This window comes from Lontra canadensis, unplaced genomic scaffold (genome assembly GCF_010015895.1).
Source record: "Lontra canadensis isolate GAN:19392208 unplaced genomic scaffold, GSC_riverotter_1.0 scaffold25, whole genome shotgun sequence".
NCBI lineage: Eukaryota > Metazoa > Chordata > Mammalia > Carnivora > Mustelidae > Lontra > Lontra canadensis.
The window spans coordinates 1,482,267-1,503,518 of record NW_022631019.1 but is presented as its reverse complement, the minus strand read 5'-3'; the positions used below and the strand labels follow the sequence as shown (position 1 = coordinate 1,503,518).

General features: G+C 62.3%; 1 protein-coding gene across 1 annotated transcript; it reads right to left on the bottom strand.

The window, feature by feature from the left end:
* Positions 1–10,284: 10,284 nt before the first annotated feature.
* On the bottom strand, positions 10,285–11,540 carry ACTRT2 (actin related protein T2). Its single transcript, XM_032864045.1, has one exon. The coding sequence runs from the start codon at positions 11,454–11,456 to the stop codon at positions 10,323–10,325; it is 1,134 nt and encodes a 377-aa protein (XP_032719936.1). The 5' UTR covers positions 11,457–11,540; the 3' UTR covers positions 10,285–10,322.
* Between the last annotated feature and the right edge of the window lie 9,712 nt (positions 11,541–21,252).

Sequence of the window (21,252 nt, the reverse complement as noted above, 5' to 3'; positions counted from 1 at the left end):
CTGCTGCAGGAAGCTTCTGGGTTGGGCTCAGGGTGCCCGGCCATGGGGTGTGGGGTACACTTGTCCCCATTGCCCCCAGTCTGCCCTCCAGAAGAGAAAGGAAGCGGGGAGTATTGCCATGAGCACTCCAGAGGGAGATGGCTGGCTGTGGCCGTTCCTCGGTGGCCAAGCTGGCTGCAGAGACACCCGCCCAGGCGGGCCGATGTGAGGGCACTGCCCCCTGGTTGCTGGGGCTCTGACGGGAACGGCTGCTGCTCTGCCCAGGCCTCCCTCCAAAGCCCGTTCCTCCTGCCACGTGTCCGACCTTGGGGTGAGGAGCCCCAGGGCCCCCTCATGGGTCGGCTTGGGACGGACAGCCGGCGCTGAGGGTGTCTGCAGGGGACGCTGCTCCCACTTCGCCCGGAGCTCTGGAGACGTGCCTTTCTCGCACCCACAGGTTTTTCTGGTTAAGAGCTTTACCTCCCACGTGCATTGGCCGAAGCCAGTATTTTCAGGCCTCCCCAGAGTCTGACTTCCACATCTGATTGATGGTCCTGGGGATGATTTTCATGTGAAACATGTTCTGAGCTCCCGTGAGATAAAGCCCCCGCCCCCCCCACGCCGAGGACAGCGCGCCTCCTCCCTCAGCTCGTATGTCTTCCTCACGCTGCCCTCCTGGCCCTGCCGGCATCCTGCGTGGGCGCGGGGTGGGGCTCTGTTCGCTGCCGGGGGACCCTGTCCTGCTCTGCCAGGCCTCCAACCCTGGGGCAGAGAAAAGAGGCCATGGAGCTCCCCCTCTGCCCACTGACCGGCAGGGGTGCTGCCAACCCCCGCGGGCAACACCTCCCCTAGACGTGCGGTCCTTGCTGCATTATTGTTGGGTCCAGAGACCTGTCGGCCGAGCGGGGTGGGGGGTACTGCCTCTGCGCTAGTGGGGTCCCCTCACGAACTGACCTGCTGTCTGTCCCTCCTCCCTGGGCCAGGCCCCCCACCCCGCCCCGTGCACCTGGCTGTGCCCCCACCTGAGCCCTCCATTTGGTCCACTTTGGGGGCGTCCCCATGCTCCAAGCTTTTTCCAGACTCCATGGCACCTGTTGCAGGGTCAGCAGGACTGGGGCGTTTTCTGAGCTTCGGGAGCACCTGGCATGGTGCACGGCAGATTTCCGGTGTCAGCCAGGCCATGAACGGGCTCCTGCCAGACGGCCCCAGGTCTGCCGGCCGGACACAGAGCTGCTGCTCGACGAGCACCCGTCAGTGGGCAGACTGGCCCTCAGGGGCCGGGACGGCTGCCCCCGTCCAGACCCAGATGCAGGGTTGGGGCATGAAACGTGCAGGTCTAGCTGGAGGAAAGGGGAGCAGAGGCTAGAAGCTCCCCCCACTCTCCTGGGGTCAGGAGCCGGCTGAGCCCACAGCCCGCACCCCCTTCCCTCGGCTGCACGGCTTCTCCCTCTGGAGCTACGGTGCTTGCTTTGGCTGTGGCAGCGGCCATCCCCACGGCCCCGGCTTGCATAACCGTGAGGTATCTGCTTTCTCCGCTGACGCCTTTCGGCGAGGCCTGGGATGGCTCTGGGCGGGCCTCCAGTGCTCCCTCGCCCGGGCTCGGGGTGGGTCTCTCGCCGTGGCTCCCGACCATGGGCGGGCTGGCCGTGGCAGAAGGAGCCCCCGGCCTCTAGGAGCCAGGAGCAGCCGCCTCTGACCAAGCCGGCTGGCATGGGCCACAGCTGCCTCCACCCTCTGACTGCATCTGTCCCGGCGTCATCCGCAGCCCTGCCAGCACTCTGGGCCTCGGGTCAAGAGACAACTGTCGGGGGGAGCACTCTGCTGGACGTCCTTGTCTCTGGCCAGGCCCCCTCGAGGGCAACGTCCAGCACCCTGGCCATGGCCCGTGGGCCCTTGACGTGGCCGGATGCCCCTGAGTGAAGACGTCCGTGGCCCTGTGCCTTTACGGCCTACCCCCTCCCCCTCTTCAGCTGGTGCCGCCAGAAGGTGGGGCGAGGGAAACAGGAGATTCGAATAATGGGTGAGAATTATTATGTCTTCGTGTGAGCTGGAGCCCAGCCCCATTCCCTGCGGTAACTGGGGCTCAGCAGCTTCTATTTCCACGCTCTGAGCCAGGGTGGGCTATGACAATGAGCACGTTGCTCCCGGCGTCGGGCATCGCCCCTGGGAGACAGAGCCCAGACAGGGACGTGCCAGGAACCCGGGACGGTGAGGCCTTGACGTTCAGCAGGGAGGGGCAAGGGACTCACCACCGGCTGCGGGCACCATGCGCACGTGGCCGCGTGACAGGCCCACCCACAGCTGGGACAGGCTCCCGTGGGAGGGGTCATGGGCACCCTCATGAGGGGCAGAGGCTTTGTTCAAGCAAAACTGTGAGGCTGGAAACGGTGCTGGCTTCCTTGTCTGGGAGCGGGTGAGGGTCCAGGAGCTTTGGACGCGTCTTAGAAAGTCACCTCTCTGGACAAGAGCCAGCGCACTCCAGGTCCTGCACCAAGGATCCCAGAATAACACTGTGGCAGGAGCTCAGCGCGTCGCCTTCCCCGCTGGGGCCGGGCAGGGATCAGGTGATGCCTCCAGGAACCTTCTAGGAACAGTAGAAAGTGGTCAGGACAAACCCAAGTCTCGCCCACCCTTGCCCTGCCTCCCTCTGTTCCCTGCTTCAGGTCTGGTGAGCAAGGGGTAGGGGGCATGGGAGCCCATGTCTCCTCTATCCTTGCCAGGCCCACCCTGAGCCCTGCCACTGAGACACACCCCCTCATCCAGGGACAGGTGCCTACTCTGCCCAGGACCCGGAGCGTGTCCTGCAGAGGGGTGGGCCACCACCGAGACCACCGCTCCTCGGAGCACAGTGCCTCTGGGCTGCACTTGACATTTGAGAGAGGAAACAGGCCTGACCCCTGACGTGGGTCCAAGCCAGGCTTGAGACAACCTCCTGGCCCACAGCCCACGTCTGCCCCCTAGACCTCAGGCTCTGATGTCACCTTCCTAATGTACCAGGTTTGTGCAGTCTACGTCCTGTGCCCCAGGAGACACATCGATTCTGTGAGTGCCCCCACTGCAGCCCTCCACACGGCTGTCTCCTTGGGCCTGGGTAGCTGAGGTCATGTGCACGGGCCTACACTGCCAGGCAGTGGCCCGCAGAGAGGGGCTCAGGTGTCCAGAAGCTGGGTCAGCACCCGGTCCTTCTCCATGAGACCATCAGGGGACCCAAGAGTCAGATGCCTCCCTTTTGGGGGTCAAGGCCGTCTGTCTGCTTTGCCCACAGGTGCCTGACCCGCCCCTCTATGTGCTCAGGGCAGCCAGGCCCTCCAGAGAACAGCCCAGCTCACGTGTCTTCAGCATGGAGGGGGCGGCCAGGCCGGGGACCCTCCCGGGGAGGGTGTCGGCCCCAAGGCCCCTCCCCGGGGACCGCCGGCTCCACCAGCCGCTCCTGGTTCTCGAGTCATCTGCGTGGATTCCTGGAGTCCAAATCCTTACGCGCCCGTAAGGCCCTGTCACGTGGTCCCGAGCCGTGTAATACTGGAACTGTCCACAGTCATGCCTCATTTGTTTATAAGTTTTCTGCACTGGCCCCAGGGCCTCGGATGCCTAAGTCAGGTTTCCCCGCAGCCCCCTAAGCCCCAGCCCTGGGGGCGGAGGAGCCCCCCCCCACTCGCCCGGAGGGCCTGACGGCAGGCTCATGGGGGAGGGCGGGTTCAGGGCCTGGGGCCTCTCCTGCCCACCGACTCCGGGGAGCGGAGGCAGGCAGACCTGCACGGGGCCCCTGGCTCTGTCTGCAGAAGGACGGCGTGGCCGCTCGGCTGGTCCGGTGCTCGTGCCCACCTCCGACCTGGGCAGGGAGTCGGCTCCCCTCACACGCATCCCCCTCTGCCAGAGACCCACGTGGATGTGGACGGGAGGGCCGTGCCGGGCCCGGGGCCTCCTGCCGAGCTGATGTGTGGGGACTGCAGTGGGGGCAGCGGCTCGCGGCTCTGGTGCCACCCCCTGTGTCATGGTGTCCACGTGCAGAGCCCTAGCTGGTGCATGCTGGGAGTTCCCGTCCTGCCCTTTCTGGGGTCCCCTGCTGTCCCCCGGGGAGTGCGTGGCGCTCACCACACGCAGTGGGGCTGTCACTTCCACCCATGGGCACACCTCTTGGCTCATTGCCCCTTCCCTTTGCCAGACAACCCCGTGGGCCCAAGGGGGGACGGAGCAGCACCTTCTGTTCCCTGCACGGAGTGGCCCCTGGAGTCGGGAGGGCTCCCACCAGCGCCTATGGGAGGAACGAATGAGTGAGGGAGTGAGGGAGCGAAGGGTGCACGGTCACAGCCACGTCGGGCTGCAGCTGCTCTCGGGGGCTGGCAGCTCCCCTGTGGGTCTGCGTGACGGTGGCTCCCCTGCATCCTGCCTGATGTTGTGAGGGGGGTCCCCACCCCCGGACCTGGGGCTGTGATGATGGGGTCTCGGGAAGGGATGGCGGACACAGGGTTGGAACCAGACATGGAGCCATGCGGAAACCAAGGGCCCTGTCAGGCCTCCCTCTCCCCCGGGGCTGGGCTACCCTGCCTCCGTAAGCGGGAGCTCCCACGCCACCCCTGCTAGGACCAGCTGCGCCCTGGGAGCTGGCACCGGGACCACTCCCCTTCCCCGTGTTGAGGCCAACACAGGAGGACAGCTGGGACTGCCAGGAGAAGGGGTGGTCATCACCCCATTATGGTTGGGCGCACTAAGGCTCTGAGCAGCCCCATGGCTCTCTGGGGGCCACACAAAGTCAGCTCGCCCGCTGCAGCGAGGCGAGAGGCAGGAGGCAAGAGGTGGGAGGTGGGAGGCACTGTGGTCCCGAGCTACACTCCGGCATCCCGGGCAAGTGGCCCCAGACATTTATTGAGGGTCAGCACTGTGCCTGGACACTGATGTGGAGAGGGCTGGCGTCCAGACCACACCTTTAGAAGGCTACAGAGCGTCTCTAGGTGAGCCCATGACTGGCTGACAACCCGTGGGCCCTGCGGGGGTGTCCGGACCTTGGAGACCCCACCGCAGAGATCAAGGTCCAGGGGACGTGTGGACGGCAGGAGCACAAAGGACTTTGCTGTGACTGTTTGGTCACCCTGCCCGAGGTCCACCTCCCCCTGGTACAGACTCTGTGTCTAGATCCCATCACGAGACATGGCTTCAGGGGTACCCCATGATCACAGCCAGGGTCTCTCGTGGGACTCTGCCAAAACCTGCACCATGACCTGGAGGGCAGCTGAGATGTAGGGACAGTGGAACGAGCATCGTGGCAGGGACACTGCTGTGCACCGTCCACTCTCAGAACAGGAAGGAGCCCGGACCCCGAGGTCACCTGGGCTAAGCTTCTGAACGTGAGCCACCAGTATGGCGGGGCCGGCAGAGGCCCTTAGCTGGGAGCGGGGGGAGCAGACGTTGCCTGGGCTCTGCCAAGGGCACGGCAGGCCAGAACAAGGGCCACGCTTGGGCACGCGTGGCCTCTGTGTTCCACGTCCTCCCCTCCAGCAGAGCTGGGCCGCCTGCCACATTTCCAGTTCATCGTGCACCCATCATGCACCCACCCCTTCCCACCCGTTCCCATCCCTTCCCACCCAAGTGGGAAGGGATGGGAACGGGTGGGAAGGGGTGGCGGAGGTAGTGGAGGCCACCTCATCCTTGAGGCCAAAGGATGGGAATGGGTGGGAAGGGGTGGGAAGGGGTTTGAAGAGTCCTCTGTCAAGATGTAGGGAGTGGGAACTGTATCTTCGAAATAGGAAAGCTGGCTCAGCTCTGCTCCTTGATCTCCTGGCAGGCAGGGACTGAGGAGCTCTGAGTCCGGGAAGGTTTCTCTCCCCTCTTCCTGGATCTAGGCCGCCCCCCGCCACAAGCCCTAATCTTTTGCACTGGACAACTACAGGCTGACACAAGGGTCAAACTGCAAATGCGAAGGCTGAACCCACAGCTGCTCCCACTCTGCTTCCCTTACTAGCAGCAGCCCAGCCTGCCTGACAGTCCCCTGTGGCCTCACCCCCTCAGGGAAGCAAGAATTAGAAGGCAGACCTGGTACAAAGCTCCTGCTATGGACTCGACCAGGGACTGGGGAGCTACTTTTCCTCTCCACAGTATAGCGGCCCAGGGGCAAAGTGTTGAAGATGACCTAGATTGGAAAGCCAGTGTCACTGCCAACAGCACCACCATCATGGCCACCATCATCGCCATCACCACCACCGTCATCATCACTGTCATCTTCACCACCATTATCAACACCATCACCAGCATCACCAGCATCACCACAGTCATCATCACCATCACCATCACCATCATTATCAACACCATCACCATCCACCATCACCATCTCCAGCACAGTCACCGTCATCACCACCATCAGCAGCAGCACCATTATTACCATCATCGCCCTCACTCTCACCACCATCATCACCATCATCACCAACTTAGCAGCAGCAGTAGTAGTGGAGGCCACCGTAAGAGAAACAAAGCATCTTGAATAGAAGAAAAGGGGCTTTGTTTCAGTTCTTTTGAGATGCGGTTTGGTAACAGGAGGACAGTCTCGGGCAGAGCAGGGTGGGGAAGAGCCCTGGAGTCTGGGCGGATGGGCCGAGCCTTCCTGTCCACTTCTTACGTGGCTTTGGAAAGCCACAGCTTCCGCGCCTGCGTTCGCACCGACAGAGCAGTGACCCTGACGAGAGCGGGGACCAGTGACGCTCTTAATTTTCCCTGTGACCTTTAGGTATGTTGGGAAGACATAAAAACACTAACTTCCTCCCAGACTCTCCCACTCGCAACGAAAAGCCCCGGTTGTAAGGCAATAAGCAGATATCGGGGTGTCTGAAAGGTGGGAAGAAGACGGGCTGCGAGGGGCCCCCTCAGCTTCCTTGGTGCCTCCCATACGGTCCCCGGCAGGTGCTGCAAAGCCTCCGACACAAACCCTTAGTGGGCACAGACTAAAAAATCTCCAGGGCAAGTCTGTTCCCAGTGAGAAAAGAATGACCTAAAAACAAAGGAACTTTTGGAGAATATCCCCTGCTCCAGCCAAACACCACTGGAAAGCCACGTGCCACCTCCGTGGTTCCAGCAGGCAGAGAGGAGCTGATTCGGTGACCCCGCCCCACGCCAGCCCACCTCACCCCTCCCGACTCCTCACCTCCGGGGCCTCCATCCCCCGCCGGGCGGTATTGGCTCCCAGAGGCGAGCCGAGCCCCCAGCCCCACTGGCATTAACAAAACGGCGGCGGAAGGAAGTGTGGGGGGCAGGCTAGCTGACTCTCTGGCTCCCCCTTCCCTGGTGTCTGTGGCACTCAGCCGGGAGCTAAGCCACCCCCCCCACCGCCACCCCGAGTGGTGAAGCAGTGTTGGTCAGCGCCTGCTTCCTCAGGAAGATACAGAGGGCTGGGGAGGGAGCCGGACCTCCGCCCCACCGGTCTGCCCCGAGGCCGTGTGAGTCAGGGCCCCCATTTCCGGGGTGCTCAGAAACTCAACACGCCCCCTATCCAGCCCTCACGCTACACCCCCTCGGGGGCTGCCTACCACAAAACAGACGAGCTGGTGTCGAGAGTCTTGGGACATTCAAAACATCCAGAGTGCGGTAGAAAATCACTCGTCACACCAAGAGCCAGGAAGTCATCGGCTGAACGAGAGAGGACAAGGCCCGGGGGTGAGCTGAACGAGAGAGGACAAGGCCCGGGGGTGAGCGTCGCCGCCAATGGATCAGGCGCTGGAGTTCGCGGCGGTTCGCAAGCAGCCGTTACCGCAAGGTCTCAGGAGGCAATTACGAATTCCCTTGAAACAAGTGCAAAAATGGAAAATCCCAGCCAAGTATGAGAATTTACGAAGCAAAGAATAAATGATCACACGGAAAAATATATCTGAAATAAAAAAACGTGCTGGAGGGCCCCGTGGGAGGAAACCGGTGGATTTCAGGAGAGGCGTGTGGAATTTACCCGACCTGAGCAACAGAGAAAACAGAAAAAGTGAGCGGAGTCCCACGGGCCTGTGGACGAGGATAAGATCGCTGACTTTTGTATCCTCAGGGATGCGGAAGGAGAGAAAAGAGTGGAACGTTAAAAAGTATTACAAGACGGCACCCGGCTGGCTCAGAAGATCAAGCGTCCGACTCGTGATTCCAGCTCAGTCATGATGTCGGGGTCCCGGGATCGAGCCCCGCATCGGGCTCCCTGCTCAGCGGGGAGTCTGCTTTTCCCTCTGCCTCTGCCCCCACTCACACGCTCTCTCTTCTTCTCTCTCTCTGAAATCAATAGATTGTTTTTTTAAAAAAGTTCTACCAGAAATAATGGCACAAATTCCCAAATTTGGCAAAAAACATAAATGTACAGATTCACGAGTTGCCTAAATCCCGAAAGATCAACCTGTAGAAACCCACAGCAAGACACACCATAATGGGGGCTGCAGACCACAAAAACCCCCAAGGGCAGCCAGAGAGAAATGGTGCATGACAACAGGGGCCGTGATCAAATAATTGGGGGTCTCTGGTCTGCAGCCACGGGCCATGGAGAAGGGCCACGGAGAAGGCGCTCATACCACGTTGCCCAGGTGCTGGAAGGGAACGGTTAACTGTGGACTCTATGTCCGGAGAAAACATCCTTCAGGGACGGAGCAGAAAGACAGCGTCCTCAGATGACAGAAAAGGAAGAGACTTTGTCACTAGCAAACCCCTCTTAGGGAAAGACCACAGGAAGTTCTCTAAAAGGAAAGGAAATGATAGTGGGAATGTGGAACCTCAGAAGCACAAAAGAACATCAGGTTGGGTTAAAATGTGGGTAACCGTATTGTAGGGTATCTAACGGGCTCCTAAATCATTTGAGGGCAGGAGGAAAAGTCGTAATACGTCGGAGGTTGTTCTCAGACGTGTGTAGCAGCAACAGGACATTCTCTTGTAAAATCTGGGAGGCTACAGGGGCCTACACAGAAGTAAGTTTTCAGCGTCTCACTCTGAGTGAGAAAATGTCCCAACGGGTAGATTGTGGTGTTCCCCTGGCGCAGTCACCAAGAAATCAATACGGCACAATTTGCTGAAAATCCTTGTCAATAAATCAAGACGGAATTCCGAAAAACCTCCAGCCAGCCATGGGAGGGGACGAGAAGGGGACCAGGAGACAAAACAGCACGGCGGCGGGATCAGGACGGAAGGTGTGGCTTCGCACGAGAAACCTCCACACACGCCGGCTGAGAGACCCCACGGACTGAACAAGTGACCCGGCCACCTGCTGTCTAATGGCACTGTGTGCTCGCGTCAGAGACGACACTGGCGGCCTGACAGCAGCGGGGAGAGGAGCACGCACGGGTGGGTAGATGGGTGTGTCCCACACACGCTGAAATGTCCTGCGATGCTGTCCTTAAGACTCCCCCCCTCCCCTCCCCCTGCAGCCCTTCCCATCCCCTCCTGCCTCTACCAACCCGAGGTGTCTACCCTGTTCTTCTTCCATGTGCTCATAATCCTATAAAAAACCACGTTCGCTTCCACAAAGCGTGCAGAGATGCGCGTGGGGAAGTGCCCCTGTCTTCTTTCCCAGATGGGAAGGGGACACCCTTCTGGAAAGACTTCTCGGTACTTTCGTTCTGTCCCAGTATTATTTTGGGAGAACTTCACCAAATCTATGTGGAAAAACTCCCTTTCTTCATCATTTATTCAACCGTGACTCTACTGATGGCCGTTAACTTTGTCTCCGGGATTTTACTCCAGAACGAGGCTGTCTTTGCAAGAATCACAGTAATCTGGTAGGGGGTGTCGACGCTCCGAGCGGCGGGGGCGGGGCTGCTGGCGGGTCTCGAACAGATGACGGCTGCGCCCCTGCCCGGCTCCGTAGGCTCAGGCTGCGGGCTCCGGCCCGCTTCAGCCTCCGGCCTCGTAAAAGCCACGAAAGCCTGACCATACTGAAGACCCACCGCCCGCTCTCTTGGCCCCCAGAGCAGGGAGCGCTCCTGTCGGTTCCTGTCCCCAACCAGGGCTGACTGTCCCAGACCACCCCAGACCCACGTTTTAAACGGAGAGCCCAGGGCCCTGCGGGATCAAACTCGGGCCCCTGCTTTTGGGACCAACTCTGCAGACGGAAACAGCCTCGACTCCTAACCCAGGGCTTTCTAGGGACAAGGGGGTGGGGACAGCCACTTAAAGGGGGTTCATGACCCCCCTTTCATGGCGAGCGGGCGGTCCTTCCCATGCGTGCGGGACAAGGCCCTGGTGGACCTTGGGGTCCACCTTGGAAATTCCTCTGGGGCCACCTAGAATAAAGAGCCCGACATCACGACCAGAGGCTGAACACGATTTTGTCCTTTATTGAACACCCCGTCGGCGCCAAGGGGCGAGCTCACTACCCACACCCACCCCTTGCCCTCAGCCCCTCAGAAGCACCTTCTCTGAACCACGGATGCCCCGAACTCTTTGAAATCGGCGGAGGTGACCCACATCTGCTTGAAGCTGCTCAGGGAGGTGACGATGGAGGCCCCGATCCACGTGGAGAACCACCTGTCCGGGGGGGCCGTGATCTTGATGGGGGTCCCTTTGGAAGCGAGCTGCTCCAGCTCCCTCAGAAGACGGTCGTCGAGGCCCTGGAACAGAGTGGTGCCCCCGGACAGCACGATCTCCCCAAAAAGGGTCTTCTGGATGTCCGCATCACACTTGGTGATGCTGCAGGAGACCATCTTTGAGAGGCCCGGGTTCTGGACGCCCAGCTGCTCGGGTGTGAACAGGGCCTCGGGGGCCTGGTGCAGCTGGTCCCCGACGTAGACGACGTTCCCGTCCGGCAGCTTGTACTCTCTGAGGACCTCCTCCGACCTCCGCGACAGCTCCTTCTCGGGCTCCAGGGCCACGTAGCACAGCTTCTCCTTGATGTCGTCCACCAGGGCCTTGTCCAGCACGCACGGGAAGGACTGCCCGCTTGCCAGCAGCAGCCGCGTGAGGTGCTCCGTGATGTCCCTTCCCGCCACGTAGAGCTTGGTGACCGCGTGAGGCAGGGAGTACCCTTCGAAGATGGGGACGGTGCAAGTGACCCCGTCCCCGCTGTCCACCACCAGGCCCGTGACGCAGGCAGAGGCGTAGAGGGCCAGCACGGCCTGGTCTGACAGGTAGAAGGCCGGCACGTTGAAGTTCTCAAACATCATCGTGGCCATCTTCTCCCGGGCCTCCCTGGGGTTCAGGGAGGGCTCCGTCATGAGCACCGGCCGGTCGCTGGCCTTCACCCCCAGCTCCCACTCAAACAGGTGTTTGCAGAGCCTCTCCACATCCTCCCAGCCGGTGACCAGGCCCCGCTCGATGGGGTAGCGCAGCTGCAGGACCTCCCGCTTGTGCACGGCCTCTTCCCCCACAAAGTACTTCTTCTGGCTGGCCCCCGCCGAGGGCACCTTGAACTTGGGGTACCCCACCACGGAGCTGATGACGTGGCGGGGCCCGATCTCTCCAGAGAGGCCTGCTTTGCAGAGCCCGGAGCCGTTGTCAAAAATCACAGCGGGAGAGTCCAACGCGTGCGGATTAAACATGCCTGCAGCGTCCTAGTCCTCTTCGGGCTTCACCAAAACGCAGGCAGAACGCCGTCGGGCCACTTTGTGACGCAAGAGGCCTCTCTGGAAGTCTGGAGGGCACAGGGTTCCGCTGCTATGCGGTGACTCCCCGCAGGCTAGCAGGCGGCCAGTCCGTGGGGGCCCTCCATCCTCGCGGCAGGTCTGCCCCGCTCTCAGGCAGCCCGGGGGCGCCGTGGCCCTTTCAGGGGTGACGGTCCCACATGTAACAATCCAGCCAAGCAACAATTGTCCTCAGCCAGCGGCAGAGGGCCTTTGGGGCGGGGGGTTTCTGGGGCCCCGTCCTCCTTCCCTGGGGAGACTCCAAACGGCCCAGGGCAAACCAGGCCCACAGGCACTCTTGCTGGGCCTATGGGCTGAGGAAGGGCTTGGAACCGGGGGAAGCAGCCGGCCCAGGCCCGCACGGAGGACTGGTGTCTGCTGAGCGTGGCGTCCCCTTGCTAAGAAGAGGGCCCCATGCCAGACACGGGTGCGGGTTGGAGGAACGTGTCCACGAGCCACCACAGCAGGCACCAGGATGTGTGGCTTCCCCCAGGTAGCCCTTGGGGATTTGTCTTCCCTTCACCCCACGAGCCCTGGCTCCCATCCCACAGGACAGACGCAAAACAACGCGCTCTGGGCCCGCAGGCTTCCCTCTAGGCAGGCTTGTCCCTGCTCTGGCTTGAGGTCAGGGCCCCTTGCTGCTCTCCACGGCCTGGACGCGTTGGCACAGAGCGACGTGAAGTGATGCGTGGGGTGGAGGGCATGACCTCTGAAGACGGGATCTGATGTTCCCAGAGCGGGTCACCCCATGTCTGTGGACCGTCACCTGGTCAGCCACACGTACTGAAGCGTGCTCAGAAATGACCAGGTCAAGGAGGAGGCCAGCAGCATGGCGGCTCAGGGGCAAGGCTGTGGGTCAAGCCCGAGGAGCCAGGCAGAGGGCTGTGTGGTGGGGCTCCCAGAGGCCCGGGCCAGCAGCCCTGAGCCCTGGAGGGAGGTGGCGGGCCTGGGGAACCCACGTTTACCTGATGACCCTTCCCCTCCTGGCACATCCAGAATCCCCCTCGGGTCCAGCTCTGTCCCCAACCCAAGAACCCAAAGAACCACCCCTCCAGAACCACCAGCCTCCTCCGCCGGTGTGTGTCCTGCTGACCGTTCTAAACCCAGCAGATAGAACAGCAGTTAGTCGTGTGGTGTAGACCCCCGGTGTAGGTGTGTAATCTGTATGTGCAGTGTAGACAAGTGGCAGGTATGTGAGTTCATGGGCACACTCAGGGCTAAGCCCTGGATAAGAATCAATAAAAACTTGGTCTTGGGGTGCCTGGGTGGCTCAGTGGGTTAAGCCTCTGCCTTCAGCTCAAGTCATGATCTCAGAGTCCTGGGATTGAGCCCCACATGGGGTTCTCTGCTCAGCGGGGAGCCTGCTTCCTCCTCTCTCTCTGCCTGCCTCTCTGCCTGCTTGTGATCTCTGTCAAATAAATAAAATATTTAAAAAATAAAAACTTGGCCTCGTTGGACATTTTCCCTGAAAGGACCCCTCCAGCTGGAAACTGAGTCCCGTGTGGGGCGCGGTGAATGCTGCAGGATGGCCCCTGATGGAGTTGGTGCCACCCACAGTGGTCGTCAGTGGGCCCTGTAGGGGATCCAGGATCTGGGGGCCCCGACATCCAGGGGAATGTGTCCCTGTTAGGCTGCTGACCGGGCGCTCAGTGGAAGGCGGTGTCTCGGGGTTCCAGCCTGCTGACATCACAAAAGGCCTGTGAATCTGGGGTCTCAGGAATTGTTAGAATTTTCTGATTGTCGCCAGACACTCCAGGCCGAACCAGGAGGAACACGCTCTCGGGATTTCTCAATTTTGGCCCCAACAGGGCCCACACGTCAGCTTCAGACACCGGGTCACCACACACGGGTGGCACGTGGGCGTGTCCCCATGGGCCGGGCCTGGGGCATTGGGCGTTTTCAGGAGGGACAGAGGAGCAGAAAAGGACCAAGGGTGAGGCACAGCTTAGACAGACCCGTGGGTGTGGGCGCGTTCTGTGGCCACCGGGTTCCCTGTTGCTCTAACAACACACAATCACCACATCCCGTAGGCTGGCAGCCTCTGACCCACGCACGGGTCACACAAGCACACGCACACCCCCGGCCCCTCCTTGAGCTCCCCGGGCCCAGCTCCCCGGTCAGCCCCCCAGTTGGGTCCAGGACATGTCCACCTGTCACCAAACCTGGGTGGCTCTCCGTTCTGTGACCCCTGCCGGCTCCACACAAGCTGAGACCCTCGAGGACACAGCTGGGAATGCTGGGCCGGTGTCAGGCCAGTGGTTCCAGTAAAGCCTTCTGAGCATTTCCGGGACCGCTTTCCCAAATGGGTTCCCTCTCCCCGCTGAGTCTGAGAGATGTGCTGCCCCTTGTCGGGGGCCTGGCACCGCCCAGCCCTGCCTCACAACCCTGGACGCTCACGGCCGTTGGGTGCTATGTGCCGGGCGGGGCGGCCGGGGACGGTCCTCACTCCGCTCTTCTCTGTGCACTTGGAGAAGCGACCCCCAGCCCGGAGGCGCCTTCCCCACTGCCGGTCCTCTGTGGTCCGGCTGCTGAAGCCTGGTCCGGGCTGGGTGGTGGCTTCTGCCCCATCATTAAGTGTCCACCTCATGGGGAGAAGACCCACCACCAAGAAGTGGGCCATGCTCCGGGGGCGACAGCACGGGGCCGCTGAGAAAAACCAGTGGGTCTACGAGCCACAGCCTACGTGAGGTGGTGCTGGTTTCCAGCTCCCAGCCGGGGGCAGAAATTCCAGCCCGTGCTGCTCCGGTGCCTGGGAACCTTCTCTCCAGCCTGGTCTCCTCCTCGCGTCTGAGGCCATCGTGGAAACAAACCCCCCCCCGCCCCGCCCCTCCCACCCCCTGGGTCTGCAGGTCTGGGGGCACAGCACGCCTCCTGGGCAGGTGCCGCGGCGGGGCCCACGGGCACCCTTGCCACGTCAGTGGAGGCGCTGCTCCACGTGGCTGAGCATTGGCTGCAAGGTCGCGTTTGCTGTTAGCACAAGGACATCACCCCTCCTCAGGCTCCGGCTAGAAGCCCGTCAGAGGCTGCCCTGCCCCCACCCGGGGTCAGCCATGCCTCATAAATCGCTTCGACGAGTTTATGGGCGAACTAGCTGTAACTCCATCTCCCTCCGCAGGGCAAGCCTCGCCACCGCGGTGGCTCTGGAGGGCACTCGTTTCCGTCTTACACAGGAAGGCTTGCTCTTATTTCTGGTCCAGCAGTCATGCCCAACGGCAGCCCTCCCCAGCCCCCACACGACCCCCGCCTGCCGTGCCCTCGGAGGAGCCCCAGCCCTTGGTGGGAGGTGCACAGCCCCTGGGCAGTCTTGGAAAGCTGCCAGGCATTTAGACGGGAGTGGGCAGCCGTGGACCTGCTGGGGACCCCTGCTGCCTACTGCCTGGGTGCAGCATGACTGGGCCACCCACGCCCTGGGCTGGGGCCGCCCTGGCTGTCCCGTCGGCCCTGGTTCCATCTGCCCCTGGCGCCCAGAGCCTCAGCCAATTAGTGACCTACAGACTGGGCTCGTTAGTTGGGGCTGACATCTGGCGCCCAGATTCTATTTGTAAGGATCTGGTCTGGCGTCGGCCGGCAGCCCGAAGAACAGCCAACTCTGCAGGCGACAGGGTGGGCACCCCTCTTGCAAGAGCGAGACTTGTGTACGTGTCCACGGGGACTGTGGGAGTCCAGGGCCACAGGGGCTTGGAGTGCGCCCCCAAGTGTCTTCTCTTTCACCTTTTTGTCCCAGTCGTCCTCAGGGAGCTCAAAGCTCTGAGCGCTCTTCCTGGTGTCCTGGCCCTTTTGAACCTCTGGGATGGAACTTGTGTCACATGCCCATTCATCCATTTTCCATCCACCATCCAGACATCCGCCCACCATCCATCCATCCACAGTCCGTCCGTCTGTCCATCCATCCATCCGCCTGTCCACCATCCAACCAACCATCCACCCACCATCCACCCATCCATCCAGGCACCAGACATCCGCCCACCCATCTGCCCATCCGTCCACCATGCATCCATCTGTCCTCCCGTCTGCCCCCTATACACCCACTCCCCCACTCACCTATCCCCACCCATTATTGTCCAACCTCTTATCCAGTGACCCTCCCTCCCTTCCCTCCCCCTTTCCTCTCTTCGTGGCTGAAGTGAACATCCTCACTTGTCTTTGTCCACCTCCTTCCCTGGTGACCTTAAGGCTTCACAGTCTCCACAGCTGACGGCAGGGCCCCCACGAGGTGCTCCCTTCCAGCCAGCCGGGTCCGAACGGCACCCCCGGGTGGCTCCTTTCTCCGCCTCCCATGAGCGTGACACACCGAACCGGCCTACATGGGCAGAACTGGCTCACCGCAGCCAACACGACCTCCACAAGCCAGTGTCCACGGGGCAGGCGGAAAGAACTGGTGCTGAGCTGACGGGCTCTGGGGAGCGCCCGGCAGAGCCTTCCATGGTTCAGTGCAGAGACACTGCGGGGTGGGAAGGTGAGGCGGACCAGGTTGGGGGAGAGGCAGTCTGGCAGGGGACACAGACAGTCAGCCCACACCGTGGCTGTCCTGTCCACCCGCTGGCGGCAGGAACCCACAGGCAAGGTCGCCGGGGGCCAAGCGAGCAGTGGCTCGGCAATCATTGTCCGCGGGCTGGGTCTCAGAGCCTCCCCCACCCCCGCAGCTGCTGGGCAGGTGGAGGATGCGTCCAACCCAGGCCAGGGAGGAAGGGGAGAGAGCCCGGACTTGAGCTGCCAGGAGGCGGGAGAGCAGATGGGGGTATAGGCAGAGGACAGGACAATCGGGGCTGGCCTGGGCTCCACCCACCCCCGGGGAACACGGGACAGGCTCGTGAACAGCACCATCCTCCCCAACCCTAGAATGATAAATCTCCGGGTCCCACCCTCCTCCCTTCACAGGACAGTGCCTGCGTGTGTTGGGGGCTATGGGGTCGGGTCCATCCTGCACCCGTCCGAGGCCCGAGGCTTCAGCCCCCGCGGGACTGAGTCGAGGTGAATGGAGACAAGAGACAGCTCTGGACGCGGCACCTGGGGTGAGAGGCCTCTGGGTCAGAGCCAAGCGAGCCAAGACGCCCCGCCCTCCCCCGCAGGACGGCGGCAGCCCGGGCAGCTGGGACCCCCTCTAGCGTCCCTGGCTTTGCTCCTCTCGCTTCCGGAGGCGGCCGACTTCAGATCTGCATAGTTACGGCAGCGAACACAGTAGACAAAGTCCCTGAGGAGTCCCTCCCCGTGGCCTGAGGCTCGTCCACGCAGCCCCCGTGGGTGCTCCGTCCGAACCTTCCAGATGCTTCCAGCCACGAGTACATACAGAAACACCAGATCTAGGCTTTCCTCTGCAGGGTGCACACAGCCCTGCCCACGGCTCTGCCCCTCCCGCCCGCATGCACGGCGCGCTCCTGCGCTTGGGGCCGGCGGGGCGCAGACACGGCCCCCCGAGCGCCTGCCCGGAGACCGGCTTATGCTTTACCCGACTCACCGACCTTTTATCCTTCACCAGGTCTTGCACTGAACACTGTTCCCAGGGCTTTGGTGTTTTAACGCTCACACGCGGGCTTCGGTGTTTAGACGCTCACCACAAGGCCGAGTTGGTACTCGGCTTGTCCACATCGGCGTGCTTGGTGTGTCCCTCCGGGGCTAGATTCTGACTCAGGGAACCCACGGCCAAAGGCAGGCTCGTTCGCAGTGAGGACTGAAGCTGCCAGGGTCGGAGTCCCCACTTTTGAAGGATGAGGAGCCCCGTCCGTTCTGGGTTTCGTAAAGCCTCCGCGTGGGAAGGCAGAGCAGGGGTGGTTGACATCGAGCTGCCCACTGTACACGCGACCGGAGCCCACGGCCCAGGCGGCTTGACCCACAGACGTGCATCAGCCCAGCCCTGGAGGCCGCGCTCCCTCTGAGGGCTCCAGGGAGGGACACCCCAGGCCTCCATCCGGGCTCCTGATGGCAGCAGAGCTCCAACCCCTTCTGGCACTCTCCCTGCCTGCACGTGTCTGTGGCCAAACATCACCCTTTTACAAAAAGGCACTAATAGTGGATTAGGGCCCCCCCTACGGCCTCGTGTTAATTCTGTCATCTGCAAAGACCTTCCTTCCCAGCGAGGCCACATTCAGAGCTCTGGGGTTAGGGCTTCAGGCTAAGAACTTGCACCTGCCAGCTGAGACTGCACGTGCCTGTGAGGAGGCGGGGCCCAGTGGACATCGGGGCCGGGGGGAGGCCGCGCCCCGATACAGAAAGGGGCCAGAGTAGTCACCCATTGCTGTGCAGCAAGTTAGCACAAGACACAGCAGCTGAAAACAGCCAGCGGCTCCTACCCTGGGGCCTCTGCGGGTCTGGAATCTGGGCCCCACTCAACGGGGTGCCACGGCTGGGGTCCTCTCGAGGCTTGGCGGGGAGGCCGGGCTGGGGGTCGGCTTCCAAGCTCCCACGTGAGGCTGCGGGCAGGCCTCCATCCCTCACCATGTGGGGCCTCTCGACAGAGCCGCTCACTTCCCTTAGAGAGAGAGCGAGTGTGAGCAAGCATCGTCCTGGTCAGCAGCCACAGCCCTTTTATACCAAATCCCATTTCCCCTGCTGCTCTCTGTGGTTCAGGAGCCCGGGATTGGGCGGCATGCAGGGGCATGTGCCAGGGGGGCAGGACTATCGGGGGCTACGTTGGAGGCTTCCCACACGGGGGCCATGGACCAGAGCACTGGGACATCACCAAGCACGGCCTGTCCGGCCTCAGTTTCCTGAGCCGTCCAAAGGAACGCTGTGTTCTGGGGCTGTGGGAGTCCACGGAGAAGGGGGCAGCATGGCTGGGGCACCATGGACCAGGGCCAGCTGGCTGGCTGGGCACCCACCTCTCTTGGGTCCCCGAGACATCAGCCACGGCCACTGGTTCTCCATGCTTCGAAATGTCACATCGGACCTGAGACGTCGTCCCCCACACACCCCGATGAGCCATCTTGGGCCCCTTGCCCCCGAGCATCTGTGTGGACTCTCACCCCACCTGCCCCAGACCCGCGGCCTGGCCCGCGGTAGCTCCCGCGGTGTGGCCCTCAAAACAAGAGGGTCTCCTGCCCCCTGCTGGCGCCCAGCAGAAGTGTCAGAAGACCCGGGTGCCCGGGGGCGTCCCTGGAACAAACGGCGGCTTGTTAGCTTCTGACGAGGCAGGACACTGGGGGAGGGAAAAAAAATCAATGTTTGCTAAATAGGGAAAAAAAATCACCCTGCCTCAGTGGGGAAAAGGCCTATTTTCAAGTGTATTAAAGTGATTACCCAGAGGACAAGCTGAAGAAGATGAACAGGTGCGTGCGCTGGACAGTCGTGGGTTTGCCCAGAGAGCTTCCGAGGGGCAGGGCGCCCGCCCCAGCCCGACGCGGCCCGGCTCTCGGCTTTAATAGTTTATCACGGTCGGGGGCAGCGTCTCGGTGAGGACAGCCCCTGGAGACGCTCGGCCGACGTGCACATTTAGTCGGTGATAAATAACCGGGAAAAGCACGAGGCCCGGAAGGATCCCAGATTTAATTCAAATAATTTAAAATCTAACGTTGAAAGAGCTCTTTGCATTCATGCGCCGTCCGTGTTTCCAGCGGGAGAGAGAAAAGGCTTTGTGTTCAGGCTGGGGGCAGGGTGACGGCGGAGCCGGCGGGCGGGGACTAACCTCTTTACCATGTGCTGGCGGCCGCCGGGAGGGGCGGGCGGCCTTTCGGAAAGCCGGACATGGGGGGAGGAAGATCGCGCTTGTCTGCGGACTTCCCTCCTGGTGAAAGGAATTTTGTCCACGGCGGGGCCTCCAACGGGGGCAGAGGGGGCCTCCCCTCCCCACGGAGGCCCAGGCTCCCCCCAGCCCAGGGGACACCCGCTCGCCTCGGGATGGAGGGGTCTCCGGGTGGAGTGCCGGGCGCCCCCACGGGGCGGACGGGGCAGGATGGTGGGTCCTACGGTGCTCTCCGCACAGCCACGACCCTTCCAGGGAAGGAGCCCCCCAGGCAGCGCAGCCACAGAGGAGGAAAGAGGCTGGGGGCCACCGGGAGCTGGTCCCCGCAGACTGGTGTTGTGGGTGGTGCGGGCCTGAGGGTCTGTGTTTGGTTTTGAGGAATTTGCGGAGCTGTGTGTCCTGGGATGATGGGGTGTCCCCCAAAGACGCACAGCCCCCTGAAACCTCAGAACCGGGCCTTACTTGGAAATGCACGTGATACGAGCTGGTCATCTTGCCTTCGGACGGACCCCGATCCAGTGACCGGAGGACTCAGAAGGACAAGCGGACGCCCAGGGAGAAGGCCGCTAGACGGCGCAGGCCCAGGTTGCCATGGGCCTCTGTCGCGAGGACCGCTGGCCGTGATGGGAGCGTGTGACGCGTGACGGGAGTCTCCCTCGGAGCCCCCAGGGGAGCCAGCCCCCACACAGCCCCCACACCATGAGAGACCACCTTGCTGGGGCTGGAAGCCCCACACTCGTGGTGTCCAGCGGGACGGCCCACAAGGGCTCACGGAGCCACGGTCCGCCGTGTGAGTAGGACGGGCCGGGACATGCATTCACCTGTACCACGACAGAGAGCGACGTCTTCCCTCGGCGCGGCTTTGAGGTGGCCCCTGGCACTCTGAGTCCCCAGACACACCCCTGAGGCAGCTTTCTCCGCAGCCTCTGACGATCCCAACTCACCTGTCAAGAACGACCCACTTTCCCTTTTCCTTAGACGGTCACCTTTTCTGTTTAAGAGACCCCACGGGACCTTTGCGGGATGGCAGCCATGTGGCTGCATCTGGCTGTGGAGTTTGTTCCTGGCTTAGACGGCGGAGGCCTTGGCGCGTCCTCGGCGAGGAGCAGAGGCCGGAGAAGCGCTTGGCAGAGGGAGGCTGCCCCACCCCCGCCCCGGGTCTGGGCTCCAGGTTGCCTGTCCGTGATCCCCGGGCATCTCAGGCCGCCCCCATGCATGTGTCACCTGAGTCAGGCACGCCATCCGCTTCCGGGCAGCTGGACACAGATCCGGGCTGTGAGGGGTGGGCAAGACCTCGCTAGAAACAAGCGGTGTCCACCCTTTACCTCAAGAGCGGTGGCGTGACATGCTCCGTGGCATTCTGGGTGGGGCGGGGATGGTGGGTCTGAGGTCTGGGTGGTGCGTGTGGACGGGTCGGTGGACCTGAGGCCAGACCCCAGCTCCTGGAGCCCCCACGGGGGTTTCCTGACCTGGTGCAGAGAAAACCACAGCGGGGGCCTCGGTAACCTCGTCCTGTCTCCTGAGCTGCTTGGCATAGCTCCCTGGGGTCGACAGCCGTCATCCGGCTCAGGACAGGTGCCCGGTGTCCACCTGCTGCCCCAGGGAGGAGGAGCCCAAATGGTCTAGAAGGCCTGCAAGTCTCCTGGTGTCGCCAGCCAGGTGCCACCCACTCCCATCCTGCGGGCTGAATGAGAGCCATGTCCAGCCTGTCCAGGGACCCGAGGCGAGCTGTCCAGTCCCAACGCCCTCCTCTCTGCCCTTGCCCACCCTGCTCCCCGACACTGGCTTCTCCCCAGTTCCTCAGGATTCAGAGGCTCGTCTCTCTGCCCAGAGAGATTTTCCTCCAAATCTCCAGATGTCAGCACCTTCCCCACAGCTGGTGCTCAGCACGGTGACCGTGGACGTCGGCGTGTATGAGAAGGAGCTCGGGGCCCCGGGGGCACCAACAGCAGCCACGCGTGGCTGGCAGCTCCCACACTGGCCATGCAGGTGCAGGTCGCCCCCTCCCCTGCCGGGGCCCCGAGTCCCAACGCTCAGTGA